The 19,564-nt window shown below is 38.8% G+C and overlaps 1 protein-coding gene across 1 annotated transcript in view; it reads left to right on the top strand.

Moving 5' to 3' along the window:
• grin2bb (glutamate receptor, ionotropic, N-methyl D-aspartate 2B, genome duplicate b) overlaps window positions 1-19,564 on the top strand; it is a 148,201-nt gene that overhangs the window by 21,341 nt on the left and 107,296 nt on the right. The window contains exon 3 of the mRNA XM_041984294.1: window positions 16,237-16,920. Coding sequence (XP_041840228.1) covers window positions 16,237-16,920 — 684 coding nt within the window. The remainder of the gene's footprint in view (window positions 1-16,236; window positions 16,921-19,564) is intronic.

The following is a 19,564-nucleotide window of genomic DNA, read 5'->3' on the forward strand; positions in this document are numbered from 1 at the left end:
AACTACGAGCAGGATTTAATGCACATCTGCTTCCACAGAAGAGATCCATTAAAAATAAATGTTACAACCACCTCATTTTGCTTATGTTTTCAGCAAAGTCCCTGTAGGGTTAGGAAAGGGATCTGTTGCTTCTTAAATAGATTTAATTGCCATTTTATCAATAAGCCAAAGTATTAGCAGAACCACATCACCATTACAACCCACCTTGGAGTTACATAATCAACAGAAATGCCTCAACATGGATACCATTTTGCTCAGGGGAAAAGCCATTACCTTCAAAAATGTCACTGTATCAGAGATGTTCACAAGTTATTCTTTGTAAATCTAAGTCTTAAGGCTCAACTCCAAGTCAAATTGCAAGTAACTTTTAGTCATAATAAGTAATCTGTGACATGATCCCTGCCATCTGGTCAGCTTAGTTCACTACCTAGTAATCTTCAAAGAAAGTATCCATGTTCACCCTTTATCTACCAGCATTTTGCAACAACATTGATCATCAGCTTAAACAGAAAATACTCTGATCCTCTCAATTTCGTTACTAAATTAGTAAAACATGTAGATGAACAGATCTGTCAATCCTCAAGTTAGTTTACTGACCTGTGATGAATGATTTGTCATCTCTTTCATCACTGACTCGTCCCTGTTACCGTTAGTTAGCTAACTGCAGTGAAGAGTCCAGATGACGTGTCTTTATTGTGTGAATCAAGACTGTATTTGTTTACATGTGTCAGATTAATGTCTGTATTACAACAAGTCTGGTTTCTTCTTTCAGTTCAAGTAGTACTAGTACTATTAGATGTAGTTTCAAATCAGGTTTTAGCATTATGAATCAATGTGAACTGAGAGTGGGTGGAGCTTGTGTGTGCATTTTGTACTCCTTTTGACTCAAATGGCTCAAAAATTCAATTCCCTTTGGTGAGTCATTCATATTAACAGAAGCGTAGAAAAATTTGGGACCCTATCACATTATAACGTGGTAGTTTAATGTAAAAATGTGAAACGTACCAAGCTATAACATTATACGCTTTATTCTAAGAACATTAAGCACAAAGTACTGTATACAGCTGTTGCAATCTAGAAATATTGGAGCAAAACACATTTTAAGGAGATTATGCACATCAAGCAGAAACATTTCAGTTCTTTTTGTCAAGGAATAATTGTTCTACTCTCATTTATTGTTGTACACACAGGAATATGGGTCAGTTATGAGCAACACGGTGCATCACCTCCTTGCATGCAGTGAGACGGTGCGTGCGTGTGTCTTGAGCATGTGGGTTACTTTTGGTTAATGTGTACCAGTGGTTATGCCTGTGGCCTAAAAATTATATTGGCTATATGCACTTCAGGGACTGGGAGAATTAAGTGTCCGACAGGAAGATGCAGTCCTGTCTCGTTTATGGGTGCAACATCTATGGCGAGTGGAAGGCGGCACAATGTTTTCCAATCTCCTTGTCTCAGCCTAGTATGAAGTACAACTTAATCCCATTTGGTAAATTAGATATTTCTCTACTAAATGCAGAGTTTTGTCATTCAGAGATTAATACAACTTATAGTCCACGTTTTCACCACAAAACGTATCACAATTTTTCAATAAACTATCATTTTATAACATGATACGATTTATTTGTTTTACAATAAAACTTTAACATTATAACCTGATGAGGTCCAAATATTTTTTTTAATTAGGGTGGCAGCTCCATGCTTCTGTACATATATACCCAAGCCAGTAAAAAGAATCAAGTTTTTGGTCACTAATTCAGACATTACGTGATGTCTTAAGCTTGTTCATACTCTGCAAGAAGCAAGAACTTTGAAACACATCTTCAAGAAACACATCTTCCCACATGTATTGTATACATTTATGTACTTTCTCAACACTTTGATTAGCTGTTCCTAAAACTGTTCAACCATTCATAAGGGGAAATGTGGAAGCCACCACAACTTTGTGCGTTATTCTTTTCTGCATAAACAACGCCCGCCTCAAATGTCCAACCAATCACACAATACTTCTCAGAGCCCCACAAGAAGAAAGTTCTACCCAGCTGATGTGTCGAGAACAAGACACAAGATGTCCCCATTCACATCTGTGAGAACAAAATGATGTAATTTTTTTCTCGTGGCCTCGAGAACAAGAAAAAAGTTCTCACTTCTTGCAGAGCATGTATCAACCTTTACAATCTAAACTTTTGCTGTTTAATGTATTTTAAAGGTGTCTAACATTGGTAAGGTTCATGTTCATGAGCATAGTCCAGGGCCTTTCGTACTTAAAAAAAGTTGGTTTTGAACCTTATATATTGATTCATATTAATAAAACAAATAAAAAACCATAAAGTATGAAATATGTGACTCAACAAGTTGCTGCTTTGTTGTAAGAAAAGCGCCTTGAAAAGCGCTATATAAATCTAATCCATTATTTATTATTATTATTATTAAGAAAACAAGTAACCCAGACCCACAAGTTATAAAGGACAGTATAATTCTGAAATATTGACAATATTCTGGAGTTTTGACAATAAACAGAGTTGTCAGACATTGTCAACTGCTATTGCCTCTTGGGAGGGAATAGCCAGACCTTTAAAAGAAAGAAGAACTGAATTCTAAAGAGACTTTTCATTCATTTTTAGGGGGTGTTAGATCATGTTGTATGCACTGAATAAGGCACATTCAAGGCATAAAAATACAGTGTTTAGTATTTTTTGTCATTGTTTCTGAAGTAAGTCTAGTTGAGTGTGTTTTAGTGGAGATGTCAACAGTAACACTCACCTGTATGCAACCACCCACTGAATGGGCTCCTTAACAGACATGCCTGTCAGATTATGTTATCTAAAATTCCTTTAAAAGGGTTTATAGCGCAACCCACAACATCAAATCTCCAGGGATGTAGTAGAGCCTGATAATGGTGGCCTACGTATGTTTTCATGTGACTCAGTTTTTCATTCTCAGGCTGCTGCTTACAGCCTCTGTAATTTATACACTTTTTTCCAATCTGCCACTTTGGTCCACATGTGCTTGCTAGCGCGAGAACAAGTCGATTTAGGCATACATTTTGTGGCTTGACTGACTCTTTGGAATCCATTTTGACAGACTAATGTGAGTGTGTATAATTTTCAGTTAGCTCTGGTTATACTGTTGGTTGTGTTTTACCATTTACTGATTTGTTATCAGTGATCTTTGTGAATGTAAAAAATGTTATGACTAATGCCTTAGTATTGGCATCACCAAGCTCAACCCAGATGGTGTGCTCTGCTTATTAAACCAATAATGTGTGATTTGTTGCATGTATGTGTATCTATTGCAAGGAGAATGTTTTTGCTTTTCCCTTAGCTTCCTGACTGCTACTGTCATTGTATCACAAGGCACACCATAACAACTCCATCTTGCTTGCATAGTCATAGGGATCAACTGATTCCCTAAAAGTTGGGTCATCTTTTAACCAGAACAACAGATAATTCTGTTGAAACCCATAAGGAAACAAAAATGGGATTCAAAGTTGTGGTGAACAAGAGTAAGGAGAGAGCTGAATTTAGACAAAAGAGGCTTATGTAGAGAAGGAGATACAAGCCATGCCTCGCTTCTCTCATCATCTATCATGGGGGATGTGAGGTCTCTGGTAAACAAGAAGGATAAGCTAAAAGCACAAGCCCAAAGTCAGAGGGAGTATAGTTAACATGCCTCATGAAAACAAGGCTATACCAAGAAACTCCCAATGAGTGTTTTCATCAATGCCTACAGGACTTTTTGGCCTGTATGGAACCTGTTGCAAGGGGTAAGCAGAAAGAAGGAGACTTGTCATCCTGATTGAAACCAGTGGTGTACCCTTGCTCATATAACTGCTGAAGAAAATTTTGTTTTGCTTGGACATTGAATTATCCACTATTAGTCTACAGCAGAGGTATCCAACTCCAGTTCTCGAGGGCCGCAATCCTGCAGGTTTTAGATGTTTCCCTGATCTAACACACCTGATTCAGATTAAATTTCTCTCCTCAACAGCTTGTTGTCATGTTCTGCCCAAGCAAGTTGACCCATTAATCTGATTCAGGTGTCTTGCAGCAGGAAACATCCAAGACCTGCAAGAAAGTGGTCTTCTAAGACAGACTTTGGACAACCCTTGTCTTCAGTCAGGGATGGAGAACCTTGGTCCTTGAGGGTTGCAGTCTTACAGGTTTTAAATGTTTCCCTGCTCCAACACACCTAAATCAAATCAGGGGACACATCTAAAACCAGCAGGTCCGCAGAGTTTCCCTCCACTGGTCTGCAGCTATATCATCAGGAAAAGTTTTTTTCTTTTTTTTGTTTTGTTTTTTAATGTGATATATGTTTTAAAATTTAAACGGAGTGTTCCTCAAGGTCATATATCATGCTGCTTTTTATATGACATAGTATCACCACAACAGAAAACAGATGTCTAGCTAGGCTTCATCTGGCCTTTTGTCCCCTAGTGGCACCACCACCGCAAGTCAGGCCATCATGACACTCAAAGGACAGCACCTAGACACAGAGGAGCCGGACATCACATTCTTTAAGAAGAAGAGATGAGTGCATAATGTCAAAATAACCAAGTGAATATAAAAAAAAGCTAAATTTTATTACAGTAAAGAGCCTTTAAAGCTGGCAGTAAGAGAGAGGTTCAAACACTACCAGAAACTAAGGAAAACGTTTAGAGAGCCAAAAGATACAGAAAGAGACTAAAGAGGAAACTCCAGCAGAATAACTCAGAAAACATCCGTTGAAAGCTTTGATTTCATGTGATTTTAGTCAAACATGTTTACATAGAATTTTTATGCACATTTATTTTCAAAGTGTCATCTTAATAAATTGAGTGTCCCTCACTGTTGACCTTGTTTGGAGTGACCTGATTAGACTCCACTCAATGATTTTTACACATTATGAGACCTGGCCTGGACCAGCTTCAACTCATGGTCAGGGCACTCATGGACCCCATCCTGAGTTCAGCATTATCATCCTGCTCAACTAGATCTGCACACATTTAACCTGGAAGCGAGCAATATGAGGGTCAAGTCATGGTTTCTAAGGTGCATTCAAAAACATCAGGCGGCTCTATTGCATAAATTAAGAAAAAAAAAAAACTTTATTAATGCCTGTATGAAAATGATTAAATGAAGAAATTGAGAGCAGGGCAGATGGAAAAAAAGACCAGACAAACAGAGGCCTTTCTGTTTTCTCTGTATCTATTGGACAATGTTCAGGATATTTTGTTAGTCTGTTGTGTCCAGCCCTATTCTCTGTGACATGCTGGGGGAAGCAGAGTGAGGAAGTGAAGTCCAACAAACTGCAAGAGTAGTATACCGTGGGCTGAGTTGTACTCAGTGACAGTGGTGACAGAGGATGCTTTTTTTTTTTTTGCCATGGAAAATGACTTCTCCCTGTAGCCATCAAACTGTAAAACTCCTCCCTCTGAGACTTGCTCATTCTACAACAGAGCAATTACACTAAAAAATATAACTTGTTGAGTAAACATAAGAAAAAGAACATTGAAAAGAAAGCTATGCAACCAAGCAGAGTTAACATTAATATATGTGTTTTGGATGAACATCATAGTGAAGCTGGGTTAAATTAAATTGAGTTAGTTAAACTAATTCTACATGAGCACAACTTAAACTAATGAATAAAGTTGATCTCATTAGATTTTCATTGGAGAGGGCAGCTTCATGTCATGGTGTCACTTGTATCAGTGTAAAGTTAGTTCAACCAGCCCAATTAAATGGAACCAAACCCAACCTTCATTAATAAATACATCATGTCAATCCAACCCACGCAAATGTAGCTAAAAGAGCCAAATTGTTTAATGTATATTTTCGTTAGTGTAGTTAATCTTTTATTAATGCTGCAAATGCAGCTTTTATTAAATTCTTATGAGATTTTTATCAGGATTTTTTTTCAAAATCAATCTGCTTTAATAATGAAACAAAATATTGATGAAATTGGTATAGATGACACTTGCAAACTGTTACGTGAGCATGTTGTAACGGGGAAGCGTGTTGTGGTAAGGGGAATTAGTTCAGTTAGCCGGATAAAGCTGCCACAAGGTTGAAAAACTCACAGCGACACTGGTACTGAAGATTCCACAGCGCATGCTCTTTAATAAAAGGACATTCATCAACCATATAACGCCCGGTTGGATGGCTACTGTCTTAATATACATAAATTAAACAGTGCGACACAACACGTCCGTCACAACGAAGGGGGAAAAAGAAATGAATAAGAGCTGAGCTCCCAAAATGTCCGTCTGCAGTCCAAGAATGCGCAAGACGATCTCTTCTCTTCTCGAAGCATCTTGCTGACGTCATCATTAGTAGACAATTAAAAGTAGTCTTAAAGGGCCATTCCATAATTACAACTGTTACAATGTCATACAATAATTTTGGATTTCAACCTACTTTTGTTACATCCCCACCACTGTCTGACATTATGTAATCATGTATGTCTTAAATGTCTGTCTATCAATTAGGTGCCAGTCAGGGGCCAACCACAAATCTGGGATTGGCACACGCCTGGGAATGCTTGAATCTCAAAACAAAAGTGAATACCAACAAAACCTGGCATATTTTTGGGGGGGCACTACTATACATTTAGCTGTATTGCTCATCCCATAGAAACGCAATCCTTGCACGTTATACCTTGTTGGAAAGGTGACTAATCAGGCTTTCCAACAATGTATAATAAAACACCAGTTGGTTTTAATAAAGGAGGGAAATAATTAACCAAACACAAATATCCTTAGATTGCATACTAAGTTTATATGCAATAATTCATTAATTTATAACACAAAATACTTATTATGTACACACTTTTTCATAGTTTATATAAAACAACCTTGTTTAATTTCCTATTGTTCTACTTCCGTTTGTATTTTATTATAATGATTAATATCACAGTTATTACCAATTTATGTCTAATGGAGTACTGCAACACAGAAATTTCTCCCCTATCTGTATCTATAAGAGGGATCAGGTATCTGAAAGTATGAAAAACTGTGTCAGGAGTTTCATTACATGTTAGATGGCTGGTCATACCTGTTGTGAATTACTGAATGCAAGACATGCAGTTGTGTTGTCACTTATTGCCACTAATCCATGTTCTCACTGTGCTGCATATTGTGGTAATTGCTGTTTAAGTGCAGTAATAGTCACACAAGAGTGCACACATTCATACAATAACTTGAATTCAGTGGGTGAGTATAAACAATTTGTTCTCGACAGCTTCAATTTAACTGTCATAAACAGGGGGCTTGTCAGTGACAGTGGAGATGTTGTATAAGGTCTGATCAGCAGCTCCTGCTCAGTTTGCTGACTAGTTGCTTTCTCTATTCTGTTATTTCTGTTTATTTGCCTGTAGCTGTTTTGGAGATTCATTTTTAATGTGAGGCACACTAAAAGACGGAGCACAAGATCTCTATCTACAGGAGTGCATTAACTTCTCTCGTATGTGCGTGCATGGCCGTGCATACACATGATTGTGTGAAGGCCGTGTGGCAATTAGTTTATGCCTTTCTTTTTCTCAGTGAGAGTCGACACCTCGATGTGCAGACATAGATTAAAGTAAATTGTGTGTTATTAGTAGGGAGCATGTAGTGAACTGCATGAATTGTATGGTGTGAGTTGTGTGTATTTTCCTGTCCATCAGGATGCTATGTGAAGGCATACTTGAGGTGTTACCATGGAAACCGAGCACTGCTGTTAAACAGAAACACATATCTGGATGAGTCTTTCTCTGCTCTCCCTCCTACTGTCACACTTCTTGCGTGATTTTAAAAGATTTTTTTCTAATTCTTTCCCTCTACTGCCCTCGCTGAGTGGATTCATCAGCTCTTTCTTATCCAGCAATTCTGAGGATCGATCCCTTCTTTTTTCTTCCCTGGTTTTCCTCCTTTTTAACCTCCTCCCAAACCTTAGCGCTTCTTTTATCCTTTCATGCTAATCATGTCTTCTTTCATCTTTTCAACTTCAGCAGCGTTTCTACTCCACACCTCCTTTCTCCACTCTCTCCCTCCCTCCTGTGGGTTTCTTATTGCAGTTCCTTCCTCCACCTCCATCTCTTTTGTGTATGTCTCTATTTATTCTTTCCTCTCCCCACTCTTCATCTCTCTCCTCTTCTCTTCTCTCTGCTGCCTTCCTCCCACTCGCTTCCTCCTTCACTCTTTTTCTCGGCTTTGTCGTCCTCATGGAGAATTCAGCTCATTTACAATTAGCTTGTACACCTGCTATTAAGCCTGACAAACCGCTGATAATTAGACCTTTTAGACAGTGTTGGGTTTCCTCCACACTGTTCGGCCTCTTGTCTCTTTACTTGCACTGTTTCCCAGATTTTGTTTGCTTTTTTGTCTCTGTTATGTTTTTCTATGGCTTTTGTATTTTGGTGACTGAAACTGTAAATAAAAGATTAGCAAATATGTTGTGCAAGGCACGTGAGAAAAAGTCCTTTGATTCTGCCCCTTTTTTTTACCCTTCCGTTATTATGTTCCTCCATGCTTGTTTTTGACAAACTCTATATACCCTCTGCTAACTTTTTACATCAGGTGGTGCCTAATTGTTTTTTTTTTTGTTTGTTTTGTTTTCTATCTGTAGTCTCCCTCTGCCTTACATCTTTCACCTCTTTTCTCTCATGTTCGTCCTCCATCATCTCCCTGTCACTCTCTTCTTCGCTGATCCTATATGCTAGTATAGAAAGGCTATAGATACCAGCAAACTGGTCAGCAGTTGATTTTAAGGACCAGCAAAGGAAGGTAATTTGATGGAAATTATTATTTCCTTAGATTTTCTTCTTTGTTGACATCTTTGTATAAACATGATGTGCTTGCACAGCACCACAATGAACATGAATATAAATAGTAACATTCCTCAATAGAAAAAAGTAGGTATACTTTATGCCTCAGAAGCTGCTATAGCATCACCCCCTTTGCCAGAAAAAAACTTCTTTGTATTTTGCAAAAAGGGTAATATGCTTCCTGAATAACCCTTGCCAAGGTAACTCATTTGCAGGATATGTGAGCGTTTAAAAAGTTTCTTTATTTTTGCAGATTTATCCCCTTCTATGCTGACGATCATGTTCTGTTGGAGGCACTTCTTCAATTTGAATTTTAACTGTCAGAGAGGTGGTCTCATACAATCTTCAAACACTTACTGATGAAATAAAGAAGTTATGGTTAAATCAGTGATTGCCAGTTACAATTTCACAAACAGTGAAGTAATCAAAATGATGATATTTCCACCACCAAGCTTCACAGTTGGGTGGATAATTTTCTGAAAAGATGTTCTTGCTGGTACCCAGCAGGTCTGCTGCCACTGTGAGAAAGCAGTGTTGTCATTGATGAATCTGATGTTATAGGACAGCAATGGATGCTGGCATGTCTCCAGTACAGGTGAAACATGTGTAGGTTTATATTTTCAGACAGATATGTTTTGACTTACTGAACCTGCAGATCCTGCTATTCCTTAAATGTTCACTTTCAGCTCTTTAGTAGCTGTTTGATGTCCGATTTTCATTGATGTGGAATTATTAAAGTCAATCTGAGACTTTATACCATTTTGAAATCCTAGTCAAACTCTGGCATCCAGAAGTTTTTTTTTTATGTTGACACAACATCTTTTTTTTTTAATAAAGAAGACAATCTTTCACAACAGATATTTATTGTGACAATTTGTCGTTCGCTAAGGAGGATGAAATCATTAGGACCTGCAACCTTAAAACCTTTGTTCTGATCTAAATGAGAGGTAGTATATGTGCATATGTTTTGATTTATTTATTTTTTATATAAATTGTTTACGTGACTTTAATAATTCCAGTTTTGTATGAGTGTATTTTATAAATTTGTTGTACTTTTTTTTAAAAACTTTAGTATCTGCTTTGTATTAATATCTTGAAAACAATTTCAATTTCTACAGCGTGATTTGTTTTTTCTTCTGACTGTAAAAAAGCTGTTTTGGAGGACAAAGTGGAGAAAAGCAGAGAAAGTAGTGTGAAAGTTAGAGAGAGGGAGAGACAAAGACGAGACAGAAACTCAGTGCAGCTCTGTTGGAGTGTCTAATGGTCACTTAGCTTGGCAGTGAGTGGATGACGCTCTGAGGCTGTCAATCTGTCACAATCCACCCAGTGTTATCCTGACTCCCTCAAAATCCACATAAATAAACTCATACACAAGACTCACTATATTGTTGATGCTCTGACTCTGATGTTTGCCACAGGGTTCCTCTGAGGGAGTTACTACACAGCATAATGGTTCTGGCATTGTCACTTAATGCTCTTTGAGGGAAGATGTCTTTCGGTGTATGGTTTTGTACCTAACTATATGGGTCACAGCTGCTTCTGCAATTAAGAAGTTGGCTTATCCGTATTTGTGAACCCTGAACAACAATGAATTTTATTATTAAGATCTATTCCATCAAGCCATCGAATAGATAGTATATGGGCTGTGTTTAAGTTCTAAAGTGCTTCTTTGCTTGAACAATTCTGAGATTAAACTGTTAAAATAATGAACTTTACACTACTGACATAGCTAATTTGTGGCAGAAAGTGTATAGAAGCTGTTTGTTTACACGTCCATATTGTGATGGTGACATATCTAGAGGCTGTTGTTTAAAGTCAGGAGGCCCTCATGTGATATTCTATAAAATGAATATATTTGAGCCTTTAACAGTTGTGAACTAAACCTTGACTAAGTATGTTTAATGATGTAATTTTGTTGCCTATTCACAACAATAAAGTGGAAAAATAAAGTGTTTTCATGTTATTGACGTGTTGGGTTTTAGTATAAGCAAGTCTATTTATTAGTCATTATTAATAATCTATGGAAAAGTTTATCACTAGAGAACAGTCTTAAAATATGTCTAAAACACACTAAAAATAAAAATCCTGAGCAATAAGACGAAATACTCAGAAATTCTGAATAAGATGGAGATTAAAAAGACAAGAGCCACTGCTGAACCAATGCAAACTGTGGGTGCACCCAAAATGGTGAATTACTCCCACAATTCTGCGCATTGACAATGTCAGTGCACATTTTCGATTATTAATATTTAATAAAATTATGAATATAAAACATTACCTACAGGGCACCCCTGGAGAAATTGTAGAACTAATACCTATACTATACCTTACCTTACATATATAGTCCAGTGTTTACCTTACAAAATTTTGTAGCCATGGTGGTACCAATAATCCACCAAATGGTAGACCAATTGTGGGGACGCTATAAAATAAAGTGCCAATAGAATAGAATAGAATAGAAATGCTTTATTAATCCCTTCGGAGAGCCCTCAGGGAAATTTGGGTACCAGCAGCAATACAACACCAACAGTAAAGCAGGACAAGCACATGACACAATATATACAGGTACAAAGTAAAATAGAGGCAAATAGAATGCAATAAATATAACAATAATAACAATAAGATAAGTTAAATAAAACAATATAAACAAGCATTGCACACAGTAGAGGTGGTACAGATTCAGCTCACTATTGCAAGTATAAGTTATTGCAACTGTTTGTATGGGTTATTGTGCATGTGTTGTATCAGGCGGACTGCACACCTCCCTCTCCCCCCTCCTTCTCCCCCTCCTGCCTAATGCAGAGTTGTACAGTTTGATGGCTCGGGGGACAAAGGAGTCTCTTAGCCGGTTGGTCCTACTCTTGGGGAGGAGCAGCCTGTTACTGGTCAGGCTTCTCTGTGCACTGATGACAGTGTGCAGAGAGTGACTGGCATCATTCACAATAGCCAGTAGTTTTTTTAGTGTTCTCCTCTCTGCCACTGTCACCAGGGAGGCCAGCTTCATGCCAACCACAGAGCCCGCCCGCCTGATGAGTTTTTCCAGCCTGTTAGCACACCTTTTTGTCATGTTACCCCCCAGCAGACAACAGCATAAAAAAGTGTACTAGCCACCATAGACTGATAGAACATCCACAGGAGTTTCCTGCAGATGTTAAAAGATCTCAGTCTTTGCAGGAAGTACAGACGGCTTTGGCCCTTCTTGTACAGGTGATCTGTACAGCATGTCCAGTCCAGCTTGTTATCCAGCCACAACCCGAGGTACCTGTAGTTGTCTACAATCTCCACCTTGTCGTCCCTGATGGTCACTGGACATGGTTGTGGGCTGGACTTCCTGAAGTCAATAACCAGCTCCTTAGTCTTTGAGGTGTTAAACTGGAGATGGTTCATCTGACTCCAGGTGACAAAGTCACTGACCAGATTCCTGTACTCGTCCTCTCCATCATCCCTGATACACCCCATGATGGCTGTGTCATCTGCAAACTTCTGGATGTGACACAGCTCTGAGTTGTAACAGAAGTCTGAGGTGTAGAGTGTGAAGAGGAGGGGGGCCAGCACAGTCCCATGGGGTGCTCCTGTGCTGCTAATAACAGTGCCAGATGTGATGTCCTCTAGCCTGACGTACTGCGATCTCTCTGTGAGGTAGTTACCAATCCAGGACACCAAGCAGGGGTCCACCTGCATCTCCCTCAGTTTGTCCAGAAGCATCAGGGGCTGGATTATGTTGAAGGCACTTGAAAAATCCAAGAAGAGAATCCTCACTGTGCCCCACCCCTTATCCAGATGAACTTGGACATGGTGTAGGAGGTAGAGAATAGAGAATAGCATCCTCCACACCCACACCTGCGCGATAGGCAAACTGTAGGGGGTCCTGGGCCTGTTGCACTTGGGGCTTGAGGAGATTAAGGATGAGCCACTCCATCGTCTTCATCACCTGGGATGTAAGTGCCACCGGTCTGTAATTGTTCAGCTCACCAGGATGGTTTTTCTTTGGAACTGGAACAATACAGGATGTTTTCCACAGGGTAGGCACTTTCCCCAGCTGTAGACTGTGGTTGAAGACATGCTGGAGTGGTTCCCCCAGTTCAGCAGCGCAGGTCCTAAGCAGACGAGGAGGCACTCCGTCAGGGCCTGCTGCTTTCCATGGATGGAGCTTCCTCAGTTCTCCCCTCACCTGTTCTGCTGTTATGTGTGGAGGGTGTTGAGATGGGGGGAGGGGTAAACGTTGGCAGGGGGGCTGCACAGGGGATGAAGTCAGGGAGGTTGTGTACTGCAGTGGGGGAGGGGGGAACATGAGCTGGTCAAAGCAGTTAAAGAAGATGTTTAGCCTGTTTGCTTCTTCCACTGTCCCCCCCGCTGTTATGGCCTTTGATCTGAAGCCTGTGATGGTGTTGACACCATCCCAGACCTCCTTCATACGTCTCTCACTTAGTTTATCCTCCACCTTCCTTCTGTAGGTGTTCCTCGCCACCTTCAGGCATTGTTTCACCTCCCTCTGTGCTAATTGCATTGCCTCCCTGTCATGGGGCCAATATGGGGCCCTTACTTTATAAGGGCTGGTCTTATGTGGTCTAGGTTCCCAAGAATGCTGCGGACTCACCCTTTACACATATGATCAGCTTTAATTTATGTGTAGGCAACACTATGGAAACAACATTAGTTCTGTTGTTGGCAGGAAATCAACCAATCAGAGGATAAGACACGTCAACCACAGTCTCCACTTTAGAAGTGTCAAAATTTGAGCGAGCAAGAACTGTTCAGCCGAGCGAACAGTGACAGAATTGAGAGCGCGCTGTTCCCTGCCATGAGGACATAGGGCTACATGTGTACACAGGAGACTGATGGGCTGTCACGAGGGTGATTCTCTGCTTGTGTTATACTGTGTTATTCCCGCACATTGCAGAAATGCCTCCAAACAATGTTTCTCTTCACCTGCATGTAATAGATCATTCAAATCACGTACATGTACATGTTGTTTACCATTAGCATACTCCATTTTCATGCGTGCAGTTGGTTTTCAAGTGCGCCCCTTTTGTAAACGTCTTATTGAAATGTCTATTCAGCTTGTAAAATCTAAAGACTCCACAACAGACCCTGCATTCATGTGCAGAGCAGATGTCTAACAGCAGAGTAGCCTACCACTGCTGCCCTTCTGAAGACAGCAATGTTGATTCAGATGAGAAATTTTGACTTTGTCCATGAAAACCTTTAATTCTCTGCATTTTGAAGGCATGAGGCTAACAGTAAAGTCAACGAGTCAATGTATGGCAAACACTGCAGTCTTGAGGGTCCGTCTCTGTATCGGTCTTGGATAGATATGACACACACACTGCAGATAATGTAGGCTATGAATCTGAGCACTGACGTTCGCAACCAGCAGTTATCACAATACACATACACAACAATCACAACCTGACGTTTGAAAATAAAACAATCAATTTATTAAAGTAAGGCACAATGATTATCAGTCAGTTATATTTTGGTAATAAATACTACTGTTTAATTCTACTACACTGTACAAATGCTAGTAAATGTACAATATAGCCAAACAATCATCTGTGTTGGCGTGATTGTGTGGATGTATTAGTGTGTGACGGTGTCTGATGCTAACTGCTAAAGCCCAGTATGTGTCTTTTGTTATCACAGTCCTTTGTTCCAGTTTTCCTCTGAACTCAGAATTCCTTTTTTCCATTCCATGTTTTCAGAAATGACAAAGTGATCTTGTCATTTCTTTCCAAATTGCAAACTCATAAGTTACAGAGGACCCAGAGATTCCAGATTTAAAGATGTCTGTACTACTTGTAGTCTATTGTTGTCTTTATTAAAATTCTTTATAATATGTTTTGTGTCTGTTAAGTTTCTAGTGTAAAGTGCAACAAGTTTTATCAGAAATTATGTTGTTACAGCAGGCTTGTTTGCAAAAAATTACTAGAATATGTGTGGTTTATTAATCATTATCACCAAAACTAGCTGGTGTTCTCATGGTGCACATTTGTACAGTGGGTTTGTGATTTTCTGGTTTTATACAGGATTTGTAGATGCTCACAAATAGGTTGGAGGTGTCCATTTCTTTGATTTGGTGCAGCTGGAACGCCAACTGCCTGTTAATGATGTCACCTCTCAACCGTTCAAAATTTCGAGACAACTGAAACGCACTATTACCATGAGGTTGGAGGAAGTTGGTGGGGATGGCAACCTGAAAAGGAATTTTGTTCCCTTTTCCCCAAAAAAAGATTAAGTTTAAATCCATGAATGCGAGCTTTGGTTCTGTGGTGTTTCAACAGACTGATAATATGACACATGACATTTCACCAGATGCCATTATGGACAGCGTTCAAGACTTGTTTTGATTGCAGGACTTGTTGGTCTGGTTTAGTAACATCTAATTATATCCATATGTATGAATTGTGATTGTAACCATTTTCTTTTAACCCCAAATCATTTATGGCTGAGAGTACTGCAGATTAAAAAAAAGTAATCGCATGGAGAGGCAAAGTAGAAAAGTGTTAAAACTAAGAATGAAGTACAAAGCAAGTCTCAAATGAGCAATTTCTTGCATAGAAGTCCTTGGGTTAGCACTTTCCGCAGTCCCTTTTTGCCCTAAGCATTTTTTAAATGGATACTAGCAAGAAAGTGGATGTCATAGTGTTGGAAAATTTAAAAAGATGAAGCACACTGATCTGCTCACAGAGTAAGGAAAAGTAATTTACTGCATTTAGTGATCAGTACTAATACAGCAACATTAAGGTTCTGCCATGATATCGGGTTGACTTATGCGGTTAAATAATTATAGTTATTCAAATTATCCAAAATTGGTGTAATTTTTTTTATATTAGACAGATTAGCCAAAACAGGACTTTAATTCTTTTTCTTTAACCGTATTTATTTTGCTTCAGGTACTTTGACTTACCAGGATTTTCTTAAGGAATTTAACTCAGAAGAATTTTTTTTTTTTTTTTTACTTATCACATTTATTACCTCTGCCTAGCAAACTGTCTTAAGCTTCCTGTAAAAACTGCTCCTACTTAAGAGGCATGGACTCGGTATCTCTGGAGGTGTGCCTGGTAGTTTTGCCTGGCCATCATTACCTTCCAATCTTGTACCAGCACATCCTCAAAATTTTGTCCGTTAATGGTTTGTCTTGCCTAAAACTGCTGCTGACTTGCAACAACCTGCAAGTTTAGCTGCTTTTGAAATGCTCAGTTACCGTCAGCTGTCAGGGATACTCAGGTCACTACATTAGCCCATATTTTCCTCATCTTACGTGCTGACTATGCAAACTGCCTTCACATGCACAGTTGTTGTTTACTGCACCTGTGAATGGTCTAAATGTTTAGTTTTATTATTTTTGTGGAGTAATGTTTCTTTTTATTTTAAACTCATTCAAAGTGGACTTGAATTTACAGATGTGTTGCATTTATTATGTCTTCCTCTCTCTCTTTTCTTTCTGTCCAGGGTTGGCATTTACATTCCTCCACAATGCTTGTCAGCCTCCACCCCTCTCCCTCCCATCTTCAGGACAAGCACTTCGTGTCCCCCTCCTCCTCCTCTCACCCTTTTCCTTCTCTAAACCATACATCCCATCATCCCCAGCCTCGGCTGACCCTGCCCTTTCTCTCCTATTCCATCTCTCTGCTCCTCCTCTCTGTACTACTCTTGCCCACCTGCGAGTCCAGAAGGGTAGGAGGTCCCGGAACAGGGCCTGGAGGTGTCCCAGGGGGACAGGGAGGCCAGAGAGGAGGCAGCAACCAGAGGGGTGTCGTCATCCCTCCTCAGTACTCTCCTGGTTCACCGGTACTACCCCCTATCAGTCCTAAATTGATCAGCTCACTCAGCATTGCTGTGATCCTGGTGGGCAACTCTAGCGAAGTAACCTTGGGGGCTGGACTTGAGAAAGAAGACTTCCTCCACATCCCTTATCCCCCCAAAGTTGAGGTAGTCACTATGAATGAGACTGACCCAAAGAGCATTATTAATCGGATCTGCACACAGATGACCAGGAACTCCTTGCAAGGCGTAGTGTTTGGTGACGACACAGATCAGGAGGCCATCGCTCAGATCCTGGACTTCATCTCAGCTCAGACACATATTCCTATTCTGGGCATTAGAGGAGGGTCCTCAATGGTCATGGCTGCCAAGGTAGGAAAATTATCAGTGATTTCTTTTATTACATGCTATGTTGTTTATATTGTTTTGAATGAGACGCTCCTGCCATATTTCAGGATTAATCACCCTGAAGAAAAGATTACATATATTTTTTAAAGTAATGCCAAATTAACAGAAGCCCAATTTATCCATTTTGCCACATATTTTGAGGATGTATCTCTCATTACTCCTTGTTGCTCCGCTCTCCATCCAAGTCTTTCTATGAATCAGTATTTTTTTTTTTCCTGAATTTATAAAGGACTCACAAGTCAGATTCCATTTCAGCAGGATCTCATTGTGGCCCTAAGGAGCAAAGCATAACATTAGACACAACAGCACAACTAACAACCACAAAAGAAAAGAAAATACCCCAACATTTCACCAAACAAAATGTCATAAATTATTACTATAACATCTCAAACAGCATTATGATGAAAACCTACAGTGAAACACATTTCATAAAACAAACAAAACAGAAATACAACATGTGACAGAACAACAAACAGCAAACTAAATAACATTTGATGAAACAAAACATCAAATGTTACACAAAACACAACATCACAAAAGGCTAATCTTAACAATGTCCCCATTTAGTCTTATGGAATATGTGCATGAAATTACAGCGGCAGAATGAAACTTCAAACACAAATGTAGCACAAACTGAGCTCATTCTACCTCATGAGCAAGCAAATGCATGAACCACTGTGTATGAACTCCATATGTTAGTTTCCTGTCACTTTGATACTGGTTGGCTAATACAACTGTACAGTTTGTCCTACAATGCTAAGTTAAAAGTAACACTTTGTTAGCATGCTTGCTACTTTATTTATTCAACTTTCTGTCACATCATGCAGTTTATCTCCAAAACAATGCAAAAGTTAACATTTTCCTAAGTTAATTAAAAAATTAAGCACTGTGGAAAAGATTGTCTATAATTATCTTTAATAAACGGTTATTGCTCCAAACAGTTGAAGATACCCATTGACCACTTTTGGTTGGTAAGACCTCTAAATTACCTATAAACATCTTGTCTAAACTTGTGTTGAATATAACTTTTTTTTTAAATAAAAATTTTACTTTCAGCTTTTTTTTACACTGAACTCGTCAGCCAAAACTGTGAGGAGTCAGGGCTGTGTTGTCAATCCTTCCTTTTTTCTTTTTTTTTTTTTTAGCTTTTTACGTAATTAACTACCACCGTTACAATATTCAAGGTATCTTGCCAACATACAGCCTGTGTAGCTCCATGTTTATAATTCATGACACATTTAACATGCTGAAACAGTTTTTGGATTTGCCACAATTACATATGAGCTTGAAAAATATTTCCTCATGATATCCAATATCATCTCTCTTTCATCTCATAATTTAACTGACATTTTTTTGTAACATGTTAATGTTTTATGCACATTTTTGAGTAAAAAGTGGATGAAAGCAGTTATCAGTCATTTTAGCTGCAGGAGACACAACTACTATGCATCATGACTGATTCTGGTGAACAGGCTGTCAAAACTAAATTGTTGAAGCTGCAGTTTCTGCTCTCTGCAAAATTATACCAATTTCTTTACCTTTTTAGATTGAACTGCTTCCATTAGATATATAGATAACTGTTTTCATCCCCAAGGGTAAATTTAGTTTTAAGAGCAGCCTGGTATAGTTCACAAAAAACCCCAAAATACACAAAAACACAATAAGATGAAATATTGAAAGTAGAAAAATAGAATAAATACACTTGAGGGCACTTCTGAGATGACAATAATAATAGTAAGGGCACAGTGTGATAATAATAGTATATAATGGTAGCAGTAATGGTATATGCTAATAATAATAATAATAATAATAATAATAATAATATAATAATTAAGATGATTATACTATATGTACACATATATATTTTTCCTATATATACATATATTCAGCATGTGCAATGTATGCAAAGATACATAACTGCAATGTGATGGGATTCAGAGTGCAAAAGGTGACAGATGGAATTAGACCGAGTGTGTAATTGTGTCTCTGAAAGAGGTAGATGAGTTGTAAAGTCTGGTTGCCGAAAGTAGGATTGCTCACAGACATCTTGCTTTCAACATATAGCCTTTATAGTCCACATGACACAATGAATTATTTTAAATGTAAAAAATACATAGAATATAAAAATACTCCATCAATCCCAGAGGTAAATTAGTAGACCTGTAGGATAATAGGGTAATTTATAAGAGTAGGTTTTGCCCCAAATTAAGCCTTTAATAGTCATTATTTAAGTTCTTGTTGCACATGGCTATTGCTGTTAGCAGGAATGACTTCCTCGTTTCACTGAACAAAATGTTGTTTCCTGTGTTGTGTAAAGGAGGTAAAGTGTTGTCCATCATGTTCAGCAACTTTTGCAGCATTGTTCTCTGCACAATCAGCTCCAGCAGCTGCAGAGTTGTCCCCAGCACAGAGCCAGAGGCTCTGATGCTGCTGCCCCCAACAGATGGCTGCAAAGCAGAATGCATTTGCCACAACAGACTTACAGAGAATATGCAACATCTTGGTACAGACAAGAAGTGTACTTTTTTTATACAACACAGGTAGTTATTAGTCTTGACAATCTCCACTTCTTCTTTCATGATAGTACTAGTATATTATATTAAAAGGA

The sequence above is a fragment of the Melanotaenia boesemani genome, chromosome 4 (genome assembly GCF_017639745.1).
Source record: "Melanotaenia boesemani isolate fMelBoe1 chromosome 4, fMelBoe1.pri, whole genome shotgun sequence".
Classification (NCBI taxonomy): Eukaryota; Metazoa; Chordata; class Actinopteri; order Atheriniformes; family Melanotaeniidae; genus Melanotaenia; species Melanotaenia boesemani.